We start from the raw sequence: 19190 nt of genomic DNA, 5'->3' as shown, positions 1-19190 counted from the left end.
TCAAACATATGGACATTTGATATTCATTTGAACAATATTGAAAAATTGAGGTAATATAACTAAACAAATACAACTGAAACAAATTATTTAAAAAATGATTGGTAAAATGTAATTAATAGAAATGCAATCTTCTTGTGAGGAAAAAGTTAGGACACCCCCACATTTAGTTCCACTTAAAATGCCTAAAATTATAATAAAGAGCACCACATCAGGTGCAAATGATTAGAACAGCGTTACAGAGGATTTTGGAGGAGCCTGTCCTATTTAAACCTCAGATATTTAGTTTGGTTTGCTCTTGATTGTTGAAGTGAGTTGCATCACCATGGCGAGATCAAAAGAGCTCTCTGAGGCCTTCAGAAGAAAAATTGTAGATGCATATGAGTCTGGGAAGGGATATAAAAAGATCTCCAAACTATTCGAAATTGGCCATTCCACTGTCCGGAAAATAATTTACAAGTGGAGAACATTTAAAACCACCACCAACATGGCCAGGTCAGGCCGCCCAAGCAAGTTCAGCCTAAGAGCTGACCGAAAGATGCTTAAAGAAGTCTCCAACAATCCCAGAATGTCATCACGAGACCTACAGGTATCTCTTGCCACAATTGATGTCAAAGTACATGCATCCACCATAAGAAAGAGACTGAACAAGTTTGCATTACATGGGAGGTGTGCAAGGAGGAAACCCCTGCTGTCAAAAAAAAACATCAGGGCAAGACTAAAGTTTGCCAGAGAACACCTAGAGAAAGACCAGAACTTCTGGAACAATGTGCTTTGGACAGATGAATCCAAAGTTGAACTATTTGGGCACAGTAAGAGTAGACATGTTTGGCGCAAAACCAAGACAGCATTTGAGAACAAGAACCTCATACCAACTGTGAAGCATGGGGGTGGAAATGTCATGGTTTGGGGCTGCTTTTCTGCAGCAGGGCCTGGTCAGCTCACCATCATAGAATCCACTATGAATTTTGTATTGTATCAGAGGGTGCTTGAGGAAAATGTGAGACCATCTGTTCGAAAGTTGAAGCTGAAGCAGATGTGGACCATGCAACATGACAATGACCCAAAACATTCCAGTAAATCTACCAAGGAATGGCTCAAGAAAAAGAAATTGAGAGTTCTGGAATGGCCAAGTCAAAGCCCGGATCTTAATCCTATTGAGATGCTGTGGATTGATTTGAAACTGGCTGTGCATGCAAGACACCCCTCGAACATCACACAGCTGAAAGAATTCTGCAAGGAGGAGTGGGAAAAACTTTCTCCCAATTGATGTCAGAGACCTGTAGACAGTTATAAGAAACGTCTAATTGAGGTTATTTCAGCCAAGGGGGGCAATACTAGCTATTAGGGCATAGGGTGTCCTAACTTTTTCCTCAATAGGAATTGGCATTATTGTTAATTTTTCGTTAAATAAATGATTACAAAGTTACATTTTCATAGTTTTTTGTTCAATTACATCCCCTTTATCTATAGACATTGTTAGAAAGAAGATAACATATTGATATGTCCATATTTTTAAGAGAATAACTTAATATTTTGGGGGGTGTCCTAACTTTTTCTCATGACTGTAGTGGCAAACATGTCCCATTCTTGTAAATGTCGCTTCTCCACCTATAGCCTGTGGACGACGTTAGATGTGTCTGTGCCCAATATGTTTCTTTTTGCAAATTGAAATTCTCCATCAGAAAAAGGTACGAAAGGTAGAACCAGAACCCACAAAGATGAGGCAGGCAGTCAGTGTGATTGGCTCCAAGAGGCTCCCTCCACCCACGCAAGTAGTTGGTAAGTGACCAGCGGAATACTACAAAGACAGTTTCTGTTGGGTCGGAAATGCTTCTGTCATCTTTTAGTCTGTCTCTAATGTGTTGGAAATGTCCTTTTGTTGCATTGTTTTTGTTAGATACTCTTCTGTCTTCTCCTAGCCAAAACAACTAGACCTATGGGAGCGGCTACTGTAGCTGCTGGGCCCTCTGGAGGTAAGATACTATTTGTTAGATTGAAAAATACAATAAATTCAAGCCAAATTAAGTGCCATGATATTCTATGTATGTCTTCTCATTGGCCAGGTGTCAAGAAGAAACCAGTTGCATCTGTTGCTCAAGGAGGTAATCTTGGTTTTCATGTATTAATAAATTATCCATAATTAAATCAGTTTTATTTGCATGGCTCAACACTTACTGTAACAATACACTACAGAACAACAACTTGGTTTGAATTTCAAGTGGTATTTAATCGGCAGAGTTATCTAACAAGTTCACAAAAAATCTTCCTTCCTATTCAAAGATACAAATGTGTTGACATTTTTTGTCCTCAATGCATATAGCTACTGTTGGAGGTGCACGGCGGCCTGGATGGGACCTTAAAGGCCAAGTCGCGGACATGACAAGGAAGATGCAAAACTATCAGAGCAGAACCAAAACACTGAGCCAAGAGAATGGCAAGCTGAAGGAGTCCTTCAACATAAGTCAGCAGAAGCAGGCGGAGATGACCGCAGAATTAAAAGTGCTTCGCCAAAAGCTCAGGTAAACAATCCAATGGGCTTGCCTACCTAGGTCCTAGGGCACTGTCACGTTGAGTCAAACCCACAAACAATTAGGCTCAATTTATTCTCCTGGGAGCCAGATCAGAATTATTTGCTGGACTACAATTTAGTTTTAAGCTAAGGCATGTAACTTATTAACTTGACCAGAAGGGAACACTGGGTGTCCTGCTCTTTTTCGTCCACATACTTCAGTTGTGTTCACAAACCTAATTTGTTGGCTGTTTGTGTGTTGCAGCCACCATGAGGTGAAGCTGGCGGCCCTCTCTGGTGTTCAAGAGCAGCTGGAGGTGGTGACCAGCGAGAAGATCACCCAAGACAAGAAGTTGAACAACCTTGAAAAGGAGCACAAAGTTGTCCAGGGTGTGAGAGATGATCTGGAGGTGGCGCTTCACAATGCACAGGTAGAGCACTTTTTGTGTATTTAAACACAGACTAATAATCATTGCTAATGCTATGATGTAAGATTTTAAATTGACTTTTTAGATTTAGATTTTCAACTAGAAAGTCCCATTGTGCTAAAAAGCGTAGTAAGGTTTTCTAAAATCCCAAGTTCCAATATCTCATGTCTTGGCTCATGAACACTTTACTCTCCTCCCTGCCTGGCAGACCAAGCTCTCTCTGCAGGGGGCCACCCTGAGAGAGGCCCAGGAAATGGTAAGGAGCCTGGAGGAAACTGTTGCCCACCAGACAGACGAGCTCCACTCTGGAGAGATGGAGCGCAGGAGACTGCACAATGAAATTCAAGAACTCAAGGCAAGTCCATCTGTGGCCCACTCAAACGGGTATATCAATGCATCGCCCATAGAATTGTATTTCAGGGAACTGAGATGATTCTCTACAGCATACTTTTCTGTCTACAACATGCTGAGCCATTTCACCTCCCACCCTAACAAGATGCCCACGACACTCTTATCTCTGCAGGGGAACATCCGGGTGTTTTGCAGAGTGCACCCTCCACAGGCAGGCAACCAGACTGACCACATACAACTTCCGGCAACAAGGTCCTCACACTGGCCAAGACTGAGGAGGTTAGAATCATGCAAAAAAAAAAAAGAGGGAGCAAAAAGCACTGCATATTTCAGTGTAGTCTTCTAATGTCGCTCTGATTGTCAATTAAACTGGTCCGAGTTCGACTGAGGACACCGTGCTCTGAGTAAGTTCACGAGAGGACTCTCTGCAGGCCCCACAGGAAACCGGTTGCTAAGCTACGTGGCTCAACTAAGTAGCTAAAGCTAAGTCCCTTTTAAGGAAGTGCTCTGTCCCTCAACTCTGTGTTAAAACAACAGAATAAAACAGTAAAACAGTAAAATAATCAAACAAGTCAATACATCAAAAACAGTAAATCAATCTATACTTCATATTGTTACTCTTACCATTTCAATACTTGATTATAGATACAGTAGTACTCCATCTTTTTGTGGATGTGCTTTGCATACTTCACTCCGTAGGCCTTACACAATATTTCCTTTTATGCAGTAATAAAACTCTGTATCATCAAAAACAAACTTCAGTAACTTAATAACATCCATCAGTAATCATCCCTGAGTAAGTTTACACAATCAATCATCAGTATTCTTGTATACTTAGTACTTTCATTGGTTACATGTCGTCATTAGGATGAGGCCTATGCAGATATGCTGACGTGGGGTTTTACCCTCATACACTGGTTCCTCTGAATTGCTTATGTCGTTACATATATTTGAATCAACTTATCATTCAGGGATCTAGGGGTGTCGAATTGATAATCAGATCCATCACCTCCTCATCCAATACTGGCATCTCCAGCTGTGGTAGGGACATCTCATCGATGAGGTCAAGGATGTCGACCCTGTCGGCCATCTCCACAGACATTGGTAGACCGCTCAGTAGCATCTCTCCCGTTTCTGGAGCAAGGTTTGGCATTTGAACATCCTGTTGCCCGGGTGCAGGGTATAGGTCGAAGAAGGAATTAGACAGAGGAACATCCGCAGCCGCGGAGTGCCTCATCAGGTTTGGTAGGATCTGGTCAACTACAGCCACAGCTCGGGACATTGGCTCTGGTATGGTTACCTCGGTTTGTGCGGGGGGCGTTTGGTCTAGTATTACCCAGTCTGATGGCAGCTCTGGTAGCCCACAGCAGACGACACAGTCACAGTCCTGGTGTGGAGTAGTGTCGGTTGAGGCCTCCTTTGGTGGCTCTGGTAGCTCACAGCAGATGACACAATTACATCCCAGGTGTGATGTCTCCTTCGATGGTGGTGGCGGTGAGGTCATCCTCTTGGTCTCCTAAGGGTCTCTCTGGAGCATTGATCCTCACGTTCTTCTTAATAGTGGAGACCTCCTCGTCACCATCAGAGGTTTGAGTCGCCCGGGTAGCCACGCTGCTACGCCTCTTGAGAATGGATTTCGGTTAATAGTGGGTAGCTTCAGACTCAGACTCTGATTCCAGGATTAGGCCTCCCGGTGGGGTCATCTCCCTGGGTGGTGGTGTAGTTTTGCTGCGCCTTAGTGGAGGCCTTGTCTTACGCGTGTTGGCAGTCAGAGCGTCGTTCGTATCCTTTGGCGCCATCTCCTGGTCTTTAGATGTCCTTACCCTTGATGTTCTGACCTTGCTCTGCCTGGTCTGGAAACCTTTGGTAAGGTGTTCAGGTTGGGGAAAGGCCGTATCGGCGACAGGGAAGATCGGTAGTGACTCTGCAGTCCTGACAGTGGTGGGAAGCTCATTCCACCAGCGGGGCGCCAGGACAGTGAAAAGCCGTGACCGAGTGACGCAGCCTCTGAAGTAGGTAGTTATACAGTTGGTTAGAGACACCTGCTCTGGAAGTGCAACAGTGCTGAGCCAGAAGAGCATCCCATCGGCCGACTTTGCCAGACTCTGGCTCACCCTGACATGCTTCAAGGAAGCACTATGGACCTCCCGCAACATGCTGGTAGGGAAGCGCGTGGAGACCACCCCCCAGGCAGTGGTAGCTGCGGCCGTCGAGACCCTGGGGTGCCATGTCTCACGCTGCTCATTGCTAGAGGCCTGGTCCTGACTGCGCAAGTGCCACTGCTGCCAAGCCCCCCCCCCCCGAAACAACACACACGCACTGCACACACCCCCTCCGAGACAACACACGTGCATACCCGCAAGGGAGAACCGGGCTCTGGGCACAGGGTCAGCCATATTCGGCGCCCCTGGAGCAGTTAGAGGTTAAGTGCCTTGCTCAAAGGCACAACGGCAGTGGTAGGTGACCATCCCAGTATCTACTGCCTCTCTCGAGCGGACATTTTCAGTCCTAAAACACATTAAAACCTATTCAAGAAATAAGACTGGGCAGGCTTGACTGTCAGCACTGGCCTCCATGGCAATTGAGAAGGACCTTTTATTGGAAGTGAAACGCACGGATGTACTGTACAACCGTGTCATTGAACTCTTTATAAAGAAAGAAAGGAGGATGGACTTTGTCTTTAAATGATGAGCAGCTTTGGTAAGTTTGATACATAAAATTCTATCTTTACTAGCCGGGCCCGGCGCCACGAGGGGTCTTAAGGGGGCTTCGTATTTCAGTCACCATGTATTCATGTCTCTGCAATTAGTGTATTGTAACTCATAGGTGTTGAGTTACTGTCACTGTGAATATGGGGTGTCGAATGACAATAGCCTATAGCCCTAGTGTCATTGTGAGGTTATTCGAAGGCGGTTTAATTGCGGGAGAATAGCACTAAAGGCCTAGGTGTAAAATACACGGTCCGTCCCTCTTGTTAAACTTTAAACTATGCAGCTTTTTGTAACTCTCAGCCACTCAACCAACCAACTCTCTACCCACTCCATGAACTATCCCTGGCTCATCCTATCTATCTATCTAACATTCTATCCATCCAACCAACCAACCAAACTATCTCTAACTTTATCTGCTACCATAATAAGACTCTCACTTTCTTTCAGCTATCCAGCAAATCTATTTATGTATTGAAACGTCTTTAAACCTTTTCCACTACCAAAATAAGACTTTGTGTCATGCCCTCCACTTCCCCCTAGTCGATGCCAGTGCCTCCCCCTCTCCTGTCTGTCTGTGTCTGTCTGTTTGTGTTGTGTGTGGGCATGGCCAGGCTTCGGTTCTCTGTTCACATCATCATCTCTACCTGCCTGATCTACGTACCTGCTGTTCATCAACTCATCGCCTGGCTGTATTTAAACCCTGGCTTCTCATTCACTCATTGCCAGATTGTTGTTTAATGTTCTTACATGTTAGCCTCGTTCTCTGCCTCTTAGTTTCATAGATACTTAGTCTTCGTGTTTGTACTCTGCTTTGATGATCATTTATTTATGCTCCAGAAACTCTATATACCTGGTTATTCACCTGTCTGCTTGCCCTGCCTGCCTCATCTACCTGCCCTGTCTGCCCAACCTGCCCTACGTGCCCACCAGCCCTGTGTGTCTGCAAATCTGCCTGCCCTACCTGCCTGCCTGCCCTACCCCATTTGCCATTCCCCCCCTGCTGGTCCCGTTCCCTGCTTGTCCCTCATTAAATACCTTATTATTTTACATTTGTGTCCTGACTCTGTTCTTATTATTCAAATTCATCAGATTTTTCGGTATGCTACTCCTACAGCTTTTAAGCTATTCACACCTGCAACAACTAGCAATTATGCTAACATGAACTTCTTAGGCATTTCTCTGCTAGTAACAGAATAGCTTGCGAGTAAGAGGGGGTAAAATACACTTCAAGTGTTTTATTCACACAAAAAAAGTGTTTTTCAGAAACTGTAGTGGAAAACATACTCAGACATCTTCAGACCACAAATGATGTGTCCTTCAATAATAATGTCTGCTATTCATTACATACATTTTCTTTCATACCATTTAAACTTTTTGAGCTGTACCCCATTTCACCTGGTAATTCCTATGGCATTTGCTTTGAATGGGGACATTTCAAAATGCATCCACCTTTTCATATTTTAAGCTTGACACCTCAATTAAACTTTAAAATGTGTATACTGACTCCTCTTACATAAATTCCATTCAGAGTTTTGATACTTTAAGCCTTGAGCCTTGAACCTTAGACTTTTTAAACTTTAAGTTGCATGAACAAACATGGGTTTCTATGATGCATTCTATCTATACCTCCCCTCTCTAATCTATCCATCCTCTCTTTCATCTATCCATTCCTCCATCCAACCAAGCCAGCTTCTATCTGTCTATCCTTCTCTCATCTATCTATCTATCTTTCCCTCATCTATCTAACTTCATCTGTCTATCGATCTACAGTATCTATCAATTAATCTATCCATCCAACCAACCAATCAAATCATCTTTAACTGTATCCTCTACTAAAATAAAACTCACTTTCTTTCAACTACCCAGCAAATCTGTCTCTCGTCCAAACCATCTTTACACTTTTTTTCTCTAAAATAAGACTATGCAAGCCGAAGAAGTTACTTCTGGAACTTAATTTTTTTCACAAGTTTGTTATTGTGTGTGTGCAAGTCCTAAATAACTAAATAAAAGAAATAAATGTCTTCTTTCTAATAACCAGTTTTAGTACAGCTAACAATTTCATTGTTCACATTTTATTCCCTCATTCATAACTTAAAAGCGGGGACTGAAAGTGAGTGACAAATTATAACCATCTTTGAGACCATTCAATTTTAATTTATATTTAGTTCTGTCCGTAATATAAAATAAACATATTGTAACGACCCTGTGTAAGACCTGTTAGCGGCTCCGCCAAGGGAGTTAACTTATAATAATTCATGTTATTTAAGTAGAGGGTGGGAGAGTTTTAGTTTAGTATACTTAAGTAACGATTACTTAACCCCCCCCCCCCCCCCCCGAGGTTGATACTCATTCTCTATCACCATTATATTATACCCGTTTGAAGTTAATAGTAGGCTACATTAAACTATTTCCAGCTAATTTACAACAGCTTTTTGTATACTACCTGATGGGAGGCGCAAACGGCGTGGTGGATAGTTTAACTTTTCGTCCCCATGGTTTTCCAGAGAGTGCAGGAGGTCCTTATCTGCTCAGTGGACCCATCCATCTCCATCTCCCTGTCGCTGTTCTTGTTAGGAGGGCATATGTAATAAACTGATCACATGACATCACATGACTGATCCTGAATTTGCACTAGGAAGTGGAACATATTCTGCATTTAATGACAGTTATGAACAACAACTTATTTTGCTCGGCTGAATTTATTCTGCACATTCTGAAAAGTAGATTGCTTTTAAATCAGGGATTAATAGGCCTTATATTTCATAAATGTATTTTTAAACCATTCTGGTAGTTGTGTAGTACATTTGTGCTACAAAACATATTCAAAAGTTGTAATGCTATTATTTACTGTTAATGTATTTATTGTGCTTTTCAATGAATAGATTTTGTAGCTTGCAAGATAGCTGGGTTGCATGCTATATTGAAATTAAATACGGATAGGGGATGAATTTCCAATGTGAAAATACAAACTAGCTTTTATATGAAAATGTGTTCATTTGAAGTGAATGTACAGAAACAGACTCAAACTGAATGTCTATTTTTATTTTTTTTAAATACACTGTACTCTTGATTTTTACACAATGTGTGAATATAGTCTGCTCCTGATAAGTACAGTACGACAGCTTGGTAGAGTTGTAACAAAGCTAAACTGAAGCATACAGTTATCTGAAGCAATTCATATGTGAATCAATAATATGAATCTGCAACTGTGTTTCCTTTTCTTGAGTATATTACAGTTGTTGCCTAAACATGGAATTATGCATTGTACTATACAATACAATAAATTCATGACATTCAAGTGTTGAAGTGATGTTCACTGTTTTTCTTTGGCATCACAAATGTAAACAAAAAACGTATAATTTCCCTGGTTGTAGTGCTGTAAGTTACAGAAACGTTCACTGTAGTGCCTGAACCCTTCCTGACAAACAGATCCTCCATCAGCCCGACAGCAGGGAGATTGAGAGAATAGAGAGAGGGAGAGGAGGAGAGAGAGAGAGAGAAGGAGCTTTGGGCAGCTTTTCCTGCGATGGGGGCGGTGGAGGCAGCAGGGGCAGGGAAGTCGCCCACTACCTTCCTCAGGAAGCTCCCAAACCTGGAGGTCCTGGTGAAGGTCTGTATGTCGCCTGTAACGCGCCATGTTCTGGTCCCGGCATCATTTAGAATGATGATCCCGGCCTGGAGGACCCAGACTGACACACCAGGGGACCGCCCACGTCTTCCTGTGGAGAGAGCAGGGAAAAACTAAATCATAGGAGCACAGGTTGAAAAAACTAAAACTACACTCTAGAACACAGGTGTCAAACTCATTCCATGGAGGGCCGAGTGTCTACAGGTTTTTGCTCTTCCGATCTACTTGATTGATGAATTAAGGTCACTAATTAGTATGGAACTCCCCTCACCTGGTTGACAAGGTCTTAATTGAAAGGAAAAACCAAAAACCTGCTGACACTCGGCCCTCCATGGAATGAGTTTGACACCTGTGCTCTAGAATAACTAGGGTTATATCACTGCATACTTGCAGCTATATGTTTATAGATATTCATGTTTATAGATGTGACATGTATCAGTCAAACGTAGTATATAGCCTGTACAGGTAATACATTATTATTATTATTGTTATTAGCCCCTTCAGAGATGTCCTAACTCCGCAGATTTAGTAAGTAAGTTTCCCAATTAACATGAAAGGTATGTCTGGTCTGTTGTATGTATGATGTTTTCATTCATGTTTTTGTATTTGATATAATATATGGTGATCAATTGTATGTGACTTTAAATGTCGGACTGATGGGTAAACGGAAAGTCATAAAAAGAGGGATTGCCTAAAGGAGAAGAGACAATAGGATTTCCGCCCCTGGGGAGTCAAACGTTTGAGTGACCTGGATCTGCGAGGACAATTTCGTCTAAAAGCCGAGAAATTAAATATAACGTGTTGCGGAGAGCCGGTGGATAGAGCTCCGCGGTGAAACGTTGTCCTTCTATACACAAACATCGGCTAGGAATATAGGAGCGGAGATATTGGAGTTACCAACGGCAGAGATCGGGTGAGATCGGCTTTGTGATTGTATATGGACTCTGTTGTGTTTGATTGCTGAATTACATATATTAATTACCGCACTTCTCTATGTCTATTAGTTTCTCTTGATCACCATTCTATTGTTTACATATAGAATGTAAATGATATACAAGGAAAAGGGAAATAACAGTAGATCCTCATTTTTTGTGACACAATCTTGACGTATTTTTTCTCCTCGCAGGTGCCCGTACGTCTTTCAGGTGTGTGAGGTCGTGCAGCTTCGGAGGTAACTTCAGATTTAGTTTTATGGCTGTGATATTACAGCATTTGAACGCTTTATTGTGTTTACGCGTTGTGTTTGCTATTTTAGCGTTGGGCTTCGATGCTGTAACGTTAATGACAGAGATTAGATTGAAGACATGTTAAATGGCACTCGCGCAGTGTTTTGTGAAGTAACGGTTTCTACTATTGGTGTGCACACTCCATTTTAGGTAAACTACTGTTGGACATATTTCCAAATAGATTTAAAATGACTACTTAGTCTCTGTTGCACTGGCCTATAGTAAATCCTCCCTTTTCGAAAGAAATTAGAAGCGTGTATTAGTGTAACCAATATGAGGTCTTTGTGCACACACATACCCATGCTGATTACACACAGTGATTATAAAAGAACAAAGGATATTCTCTCTCTAAAAGGTGCCATCATTTCAAAAAGTTATAAACTAGAATGGTATAAATATTATTAATAATAGTAGTTGGTAAAAGACAATGTGTTGGAATAAATAGAGGGATAAACTTATATACATATATACACACCCATATACGCACACTCATACTCTCTCACACACATACATATATACATAAATATATACTCATATTTACACACACACACCCCCACATACGTGCACACTTGCACGCACACAGCCACATCCACCCACATATAAAATAATGGAAATAATCTATGTGCAATAAATGTGCAACATACTGTCATAAAAGTCAACAGGCTAGATTGTTCCGATTTGTATTTACTTTATTGATTCCAATGCCCACATAGGGTGCTTGCAGCTGTTAAAACCTTTGGTTCATCCCTGCAGGTGCAATTGTTTGTAATTGGTGTATCCATCTACATTCAATTCCTCTCCGCTGCTCTACCGTCCATGTAGGATTCGACTGCAGTCCAGATATCCCAAGGTGAGTGATGGAATGTTCTTGAAAATGTGTGACTGCGTGTTTGTAATTGACCTTTTTTAATGTTGTATAGGTGCTGTTTGAGTCTTGTTTCTATGCTCCCGGCTGTTTCCCCTACATAATGTTTGTGGCAGAGTGTACATGTGATAACGTAGACTACATTGGTGGATGTCAACATGAAAGAGTCTGGAATAGGGGCAGAAGTGTGACTGTGGGGGTTACTGATGTATTTCCTCTGTCTAAAGTGAGTAGTATAGAAAGGAATGGGTTTTGTCGATGCCCTACTGAACTTTGAGTCAACCAAGATGTCCTGTAGGTTTTTATTTTTACGGTATGATGAAATAATATTGTATGGTTGTAGGGGTGCAAAGGTCTGTTGACTGGTGACACAGTTGTGCTTTAAGGTCTGATCCCTCTGGTTGAAATGATTTGTTTCCAGGATCATCCTTTTTAGTTTTTTTTATTTAGGCTTGAGTGTACTAGCCAGTCCTTGAAGTTTTTGTTTCTCTTATGGGCTGAAATTATTTTAAATTCCTTCAATTCAACATTCCCCTTTTACTTCTTGGGCCTGCTGGAAGTTAAATTTCAAATTGGAGTTGAGTCTTGCCAGAGACTGTGAATAAGTAGTTACTACAGGTATGATCTTTCTTTCATCCCTCTTCCTCACATATTTACCATTATTCCTAAAGATGTGTTTAACCTCTGTTCTTAATTTCCTTACGAATCTCCCCGAATAGCCACAGGGCCTCAGGGCTGTGAACAGTGTTTGTGTAGCCTGCTCAACATCTTCCAGGTGAGTACAAAGTTTGTGGAATCTAATTAATTGTGATTTAATTAAACCCTCGTAGGTATGTTTAGGATGATAGCTGCTTTTGTGGAGGAGGGCGTGCCTGTCCGTTTCCTTAAAGAAGACTCGGGTTGCCAGTTGTTTTTTCCCCTCCAACATCTGGGATGAAGAAAACGTGTATCCAGGAATTCAATAGAATGTTGTAATGGTGATTGCTGGATGGTGGGAGTTTAAAATTGACAGGAACTCTTCAAAAGCTTCCATGGTGCCCTCCCAAATGCCAAATATGGCGTCCAAATAATGATAATAAAGAGATGGTAATGTACTACATTTTAGAAAGGCCGTTTCTTCCCATGAACACACATAAAGATTGGCATAGGACGGGGCAAATATTTTTCCCATGGCTGTTCCATGAATCCGAAGGTAGTATTTATTACCCGACCAATCAAAAAATAGCCAAGGAAATTCTAATTTCTTGGAACTGAGATGTTTATTAAACCTTTTAACAAAATTCCCCAATTTTTTTTGCCATATCATTTTGTTTATGATATATTTTTTGTATCACATTTGATACATTGGCATTTTTGGCAACTTTTTGCTCACGTTAATGTTAGATACAAAAACAAATTTGGCCCTATATGAAAATATCGAACATTTCAGGCATTTTTTTTTTTTTTTTTTTTTTTAAAACATACAACTTTTTACAGCCTTTTTATTTCACTTTGTGGTAGGCACAAAAACAGTTTCTGTCCTTGTTCAGGCAAAGATGCACCTTGCACTTCTCTCAGTAGACATGTGATTGCCGGTGCAGTGCTTGCATCTCTGTCGGGTTTCCCATGTTGGAAAATGATCAATGTCATCCCTTCTCATATCAAGAGGCACACTGCAGCTTGGCCTTTTACGGGGTGGTGTTGAAGTCGCTTCTGGAGAGGATACTGGTCTGCCACACTTGATTTTGGCCTTTCCTGCACTTATGAGAGAAGTGCCAACCAAAGCCTGAAATCTTTGCAGAGCCATGGGTTTCATCTGGGGCTCTAGCTTCTTCTGGTCTCTTCTGTAGAGGTTCCACGCATTGACGACTGCCACTGTAACAGTGTGCCACCAGATGTACATGTACCATCTTCGGGATCTGAAGCTGAACTTGTAATGTGCAGACAGCATATCAAGGAGATCAACACCTACCATGAACTTGTTATATGTTTCAAAAATGGCTGGTCTGGGAACCATTATGTGAGTTTTGGATTTGCGATCCCAGCATTTCACATTTCCCACAGGTTCAATGCCAACAAAAGAGGACATCAGGTTAACTGCTTTGTTGTCGTACCATCTTACAATGACGTTGTCCTGGTTCACTCTGAAGTCCATTGATCCTCTTCCATTTTTCTTCAATTCTTTTTCATCCATCATGGTGCAGTCTTTCACCCTGTTCATCCGGACCATGCCAAGGTAGTGGATTCCTCTCTCTTTTAGGTGTTGTACCAGGGAAACTGATGTAAAGTAGTTGTCCGCAAAGACCTTGTGATTTTTTCCTGCTGGAAGTGTTGATTGATGGAAGTGTCATTTTCAGCACAACTTCTCCTGTGGGTCACTGCTCTCACTGCTGCTGCTGGTGTTGACTCTGGAGAGGACCCGTTTGCCAGTCGACATGACACACATCTGACTTACATGTACTTAAAAAAGTTAAAACGGTTTGGGCCCTCACAGCCGCCCTCACACTTCTAACATTTAGGGCGGAGACTGTGAAGGCCATTAAAAATGATAAAAAAACAAAACAGGTTAGACATTAAAAACAACAGGGAAACACATTAAAATACTTAAAAGCTGCACATTACAATTCTTGTGATATGAGCTCTTCCTGCACTGCACTGGGCAGTGAAGGGTTTGGAGCCATATTCCTCCTAGGAGCTTTCTCTCTAGGAGTTGATGTTAGCCTTAAATTTAAAAAATAAGTTTGATTGGGTGAACTGGAGGGGAAGACTCTCATCCAAGGATGTTTCAAATGGCCGGTCAGCTCTTCCCCTTTTCTCCAAGTTCTCATCAACTTCCGGAGAGAATTTTGCAATTCTCTTCTTTCTTTGTGGCTGGGCCCTAGGGAGAGGGGAGCTCTCAGAACCGCTCTCACTCACTGACCCTAAAATCTCACTCATTCCTCTTTCTGCACTGTCACTTACCTCCTCACTCTCTGTTTCCTTTTCACTCTCTTCCCCGACTCCACCTTCTACCTGAGCTGGCTCCTCCCCTCCTGTCACGCCTCCCGCCTCTCCCCCAATGGCCTCTGGAGATGCCAGATGGGGTCGACATCCTTGACCTCATCGATGAGATGTCCCTACCACAGCTGGAGATGCCAGTATTGGATGAGGAGGTGATGGATCTGATTATCAATTCGACACCCCTAGATCCCTGAATGATAAGTTGATTCAAATATATGTAATAACATAAGCAATTCAGAGGAACCAGTGTATGAGGGTAAAACCCCACGTCAGCATATCTGCATAGGCCTCATCCTAATGACGACATGTAACCAATGAAAGTACTAAGTATACAAGAATACTGATGATTGATTGTGTAAACTTACTCAGGGATGATTACTGATGGATGTTATTAAGTTACTGAAGTTTGTTTTTGATGATACAGAGTTTTATTACTGCATAAAAGGAAATATTGTGTAAGGCCTACGGAGTGAAGTATGCAAAGCACATCCACAAAAAAATATATACTACTGCATCTTTAATCAAGCAATGAAATGATAAGAATGATTAAGAGTAACAATATGAAGTATTGATTGATTCACTGTTTTTGGTTTATTGATTTGTTTGATTTTTTTTTTTTAATCTGTTTTATTGTTCTATGTTTTAATACTGTAAGTTGAGGGACAGAGCACTTCCCTAAAAGCACTTGCTTAAAAGGAACTTAGCTTGGCCACACAGCCATGACATGCATAACCATGACATGCATGGCCATGTAGCTTAGCCACTTAGCAGAGAGTCATCAAGTGAGCTTACTCAGAGCACGGTATCCTCAGTCAAGCCTGGAAAGTACCGAATGGAAAGTACATGGAGAAACCTTAGTGTACGATGCAAGTCATTGTGACTGCATTCAAGTGAGAGCAAGTACATTGAGCAAGTACAAAGCTGGAAACCACCCTGGAACGGAGTGGGGTATATAATAAGCTCTCCGGAGCACTACATTGGTCATTCCCCGCTGAGGAGCATTAAAACCTGAAGGCCTGTTCCAGGAGGGAGTGTGTTGAGACCTACGACCGGGTAAAGACTTAGTCTCTGAGACTCTTAGAGTCCAGCCCGCGAGGTTGTCCAGTGCCGGAGCTCACTCTGATTGATTCCTGACGCAAGGTCTCGCAGCCTGGTTGCTGTTGAGGAAGGAGAACCCCTGACCATACTCCGAAATCACAGCCGCTGTTCCTCTCTCAGCACTAGGCATTGTCCTTAGTTGTTTGAGGCTGTGGTTGTGACGAAGACATTTTTACACTTATTTAATGTTTATGCTCGGGGAAGAAATCCTTGCTTCACTTGGAAGGGGAAGCGAGAGTCGCGCCTCTCGGCTGAGGGCACGTCTGCCAGTCCCTTAACACTGCCGTGGCTGATCGAGGAGCTGGTTCCGTTCGACGGGACGCCACTGGGTCCTCTCCAAATTCATATTCAAGCAAGATCAGACAGAGTAGGGAAAGTGGTAGGATTTGACTCTTTTCTACTTTTTACATTTTTAACAATTTTTAACATTTTATTTTTACTGTCTGTTATCCATTTTTATTTTTTTTCTATGCTGTAACGCTTTAAGCTGAAATAAAGATCTAACCTGCAATTAAAGCAACAGTTTTAACTATGACGAATACGTCCATCCGCCGGTGCTCTTCTCCCTTGGGGCCAACAGGGGGTTCCTGTTCTACGCCAGGCAGGCCCCGTTCTGCAGAAGGTGCAGGATGGCGGGCCATGGCCAGTCAGAGTGTGGAGGGCAGCGGTGTCGCTTCTGCCAGTCAATGGAGCACGCTGCCAAGGACTGCACCCAGCAGAAGGAGTGCCATGGTTGTGGAAGCACAGCGCACCTCTTCCGGGAGTGCCCGGCCCGCAAGAGATCGTATGCGGAGGCTGCTGGAGGGGGAGTAAGGATGAGCGAGGGAAGGGAGGAGGGAGGTGGAGCCTTGAGTACAAGGCTGGCAACCTCAGGGGGTCGATGGACCCTGCCCGCTCTGCGGACCTCAAGAGCCGTAATCTTCCACCCAAAACAACAGTAAATTGTAGCAATACCTAGTCTAGTCTAATATCTAGTCAAACACAAAAGACAAAAGGGAACACATCCCCACCACTGCAACACTTTGCAGCTCAATCACTAAGTTGCTTTTAAACCAACAAGCCATATAGTTAGCTGGAGCAATCACACGTCTTGCTATAACTAATGTGCAAAACATGCAAATGCCTACCAGCTAAGACTAATTAATGAAGTAGCAATAAGTAGCAATACTATAACACTGAAAGTGCAACAAAGCAGCGCTACAGAGGTAGACACAAATGTAGCACCACAAAAAGATGTGGTAAACCACGGTAATCACAGAAACAAGCACAAATAATAGAAACAAAGTTGCACTCGTTCTCCTATCAGAGAGTAGCCTACCACAGTCGGAAGCATGCGTGTCCAAGTTCGCAAGACAAACGACAAAGACACACACAAAGATGCATCCATACCGAAAGGTAGCGACACTGAAGCTTCGATACGTGCTTCAAACACTGAACAACAATTCCATCGAACCACTGCTTCAAAGCTTGCTTTGGTGCGAAAAAAATCATGTGACATATGACGTCCGAAGCAACAACTGCTTCGTTGCCTGAATGAGTCACCTGACTGTTTAGCAGGTCATTCACTGGCACTGCCTCGTCTTGATTCTGACAGGTGATAGGTTGCGACAGTTTTGAATTTGAGTGCCAGTCTCAACTCCCTTGGCAGAGTTGCTAACGGGCCTTACACAGGGTCGTTACAATACTTTAAATCCAAGGGTGATCAAAGCAAAGATGCTTCAGAACAAAAGATCTTTTCTACAAAAGTAAAGTAGTTTCTCCAACACTGCTCATTGAGGTGTGTGTGTGTGCGTGCGTGCGTGCGTGTAATTAAAAGCCTCCTGTCCACCAACTAGCCTGCCTAATTTGACTGCAGCCTTGCACTTCGCCAGGAGAGGTCACTGTAACTGAAGCTTCGAGTAATGAACCCATTTTCGAAACAATTGGTTCAAGTGGTTCAGTGCTTCACAAAAGCTTCATTTGCCCATCACTACCGAAAGGATTGCTACAATTATTCACGAAGCCCACAACAGTAGTTTACCTAAAGTAGAGAATGCACACCAATAGTAGAACCTGTTACTTCACAAAGCACTGTATAACAGTGCATGCACGAAAGCCATTTATGTTAGGGTGGGTGGTAGTGTGGTGGACCCAAGTGCGGAGAGGTACTCAGACAACGGCGTACAGTGTTCTTAAAGCAGGGGGGTTTAATGTAACAGAAGTAGGGATTCAGGAACAAACAAACACGGGGACCAAACGGTAAAACAAAGGTGGAGAAAGCAAGCTCCGCTAAATAAGGTACACACTTCAACAAGTGGAAAATACTGGATACAGGGTTATCACGGGGACCAACAAAATGGACAGGCAGACAGGGTCCTCACAACAGACAGGGAGAATCACGGACGAAGACATGGGGAACACACAGGCTATTTAACAAACAGGGGACAGAACACACAGGTGATATGAATGAGGGTGATTCAAGGTAGATTGGGGGGTACCAGAGTCACTGGACAGAAACCTCAGGCGTGACAGTACCCCCCCCCGACGAACGGCACCAGCCGTTACTTAGGTGCCCCAGGATGCAGGCGGCGGAAGTCAGTAATAAGGGCAGGGTCCAGTATACTCCGCCGGGGCACCCAAGTCCGTTCCTCCGGGCCATACCCCTCCCAATCTACCAGGAACTGTAGCCCCCTGCCCACCCTTCGACACCCCAAAATCCGGTCCACCGTGTAGGCCGGCTGTCCTCCGACGAGATGAGGTGGGGGGCAGGGGGCAGGAGATGACGGGCTTGAGGAGGGAGACATGGAAGGTCGGGTGAACCCACATGGAGGGGGGGAGCCGCAGCTTCTAGGCGACCGGGTTCACCCGCCTAATGACCTGGAAGGGGCCCACGAAGCGGGGGGACAGCTTCCGGGACTCGACCCGGAGGGGAAGGTCCCGGGTCGAGAGCCACACCTTCTGGCCCGGGTGGAAGACCGGGGCCGGGCGACGCTTGCCGTTGGCCTGGAGCTGAGACTTGGCCGAGGCCTTCTTGAGCGCCGCCCGGACCCGTCTCCAGGTCCTGCGACACCGACTGACCTGGGCCTGGACCGAAGGCACCTCCGCCTCCTCCTCTTGCTCAGGGAACAGGGGCGGTTGGTAACCGTACTGGCACTGGAAGGGGGACAGGCCAGTGGAGGAGCAGAGGAGGGTGTTGTGGGCGTACTCGGCCCAGGCCAGTCGCCGGCTCCAGGTCGCAGGGTTCCCGGAGACGTAGCACCGCAGCACGCCCTCCAGGTCCTGGTTGACGCGCTCCGTCTGCCCGTTGGACTGGGGATGGAAACCGGAGGAGAGGCTGACAGAGGTGCTGAGGCTGTTGGCGAACGCCTTCCAGAACCTGGAGGCAAACTGGGGACCCCGATCCGACACCACGTCCT

At 43.8% G+C, this 19190-nt stretch overlaps 1 protein-coding gene across 1 annotated transcript; it reads left to right on the top strand.

Annotated features, from left to right (window-relative positions):
• Nucleotides 1-2447: 2447 nt before the first annotated feature.
• On the top strand, nt 2448-3673 carry LOC310819948 (kinesin-like protein KIFC1). Its single transcript, XM_083691385.1, has 4 exons — nt 2448-2519; nt 2775-2940; nt 3146-3292; nt 3461-3673. The coding sequence occupies exons 1-4, from the start codon at nt 2482-2484 to the stop codon at nt 3632-3634; spliced, it is 525 nt and encodes a 174-aa protein (XP_083547511.1). The 5' UTR covers nt 2448-2481; the 3' UTR covers nt 3635-3673.
• The last annotated feature ends 15517 nt before the right edge of the window (nt 3674-19190 follow it).

Source organism: Argentina silus (assembly GCF_951799395.1).
Source record: "Argentina silus genome assembly, chromosome: 19".
In the NCBI taxonomy this organism is placed as follows: domain Eukaryota; kingdom Metazoa; phylum Chordata; class Actinopteri; order Argentiniformes; family Argentinidae; genus Argentina; species Argentina silus.
Note: the sequence above shows the minus strand (reverse complement) of the source record. Positions and strands in the feature narration are given on the sequence as shown.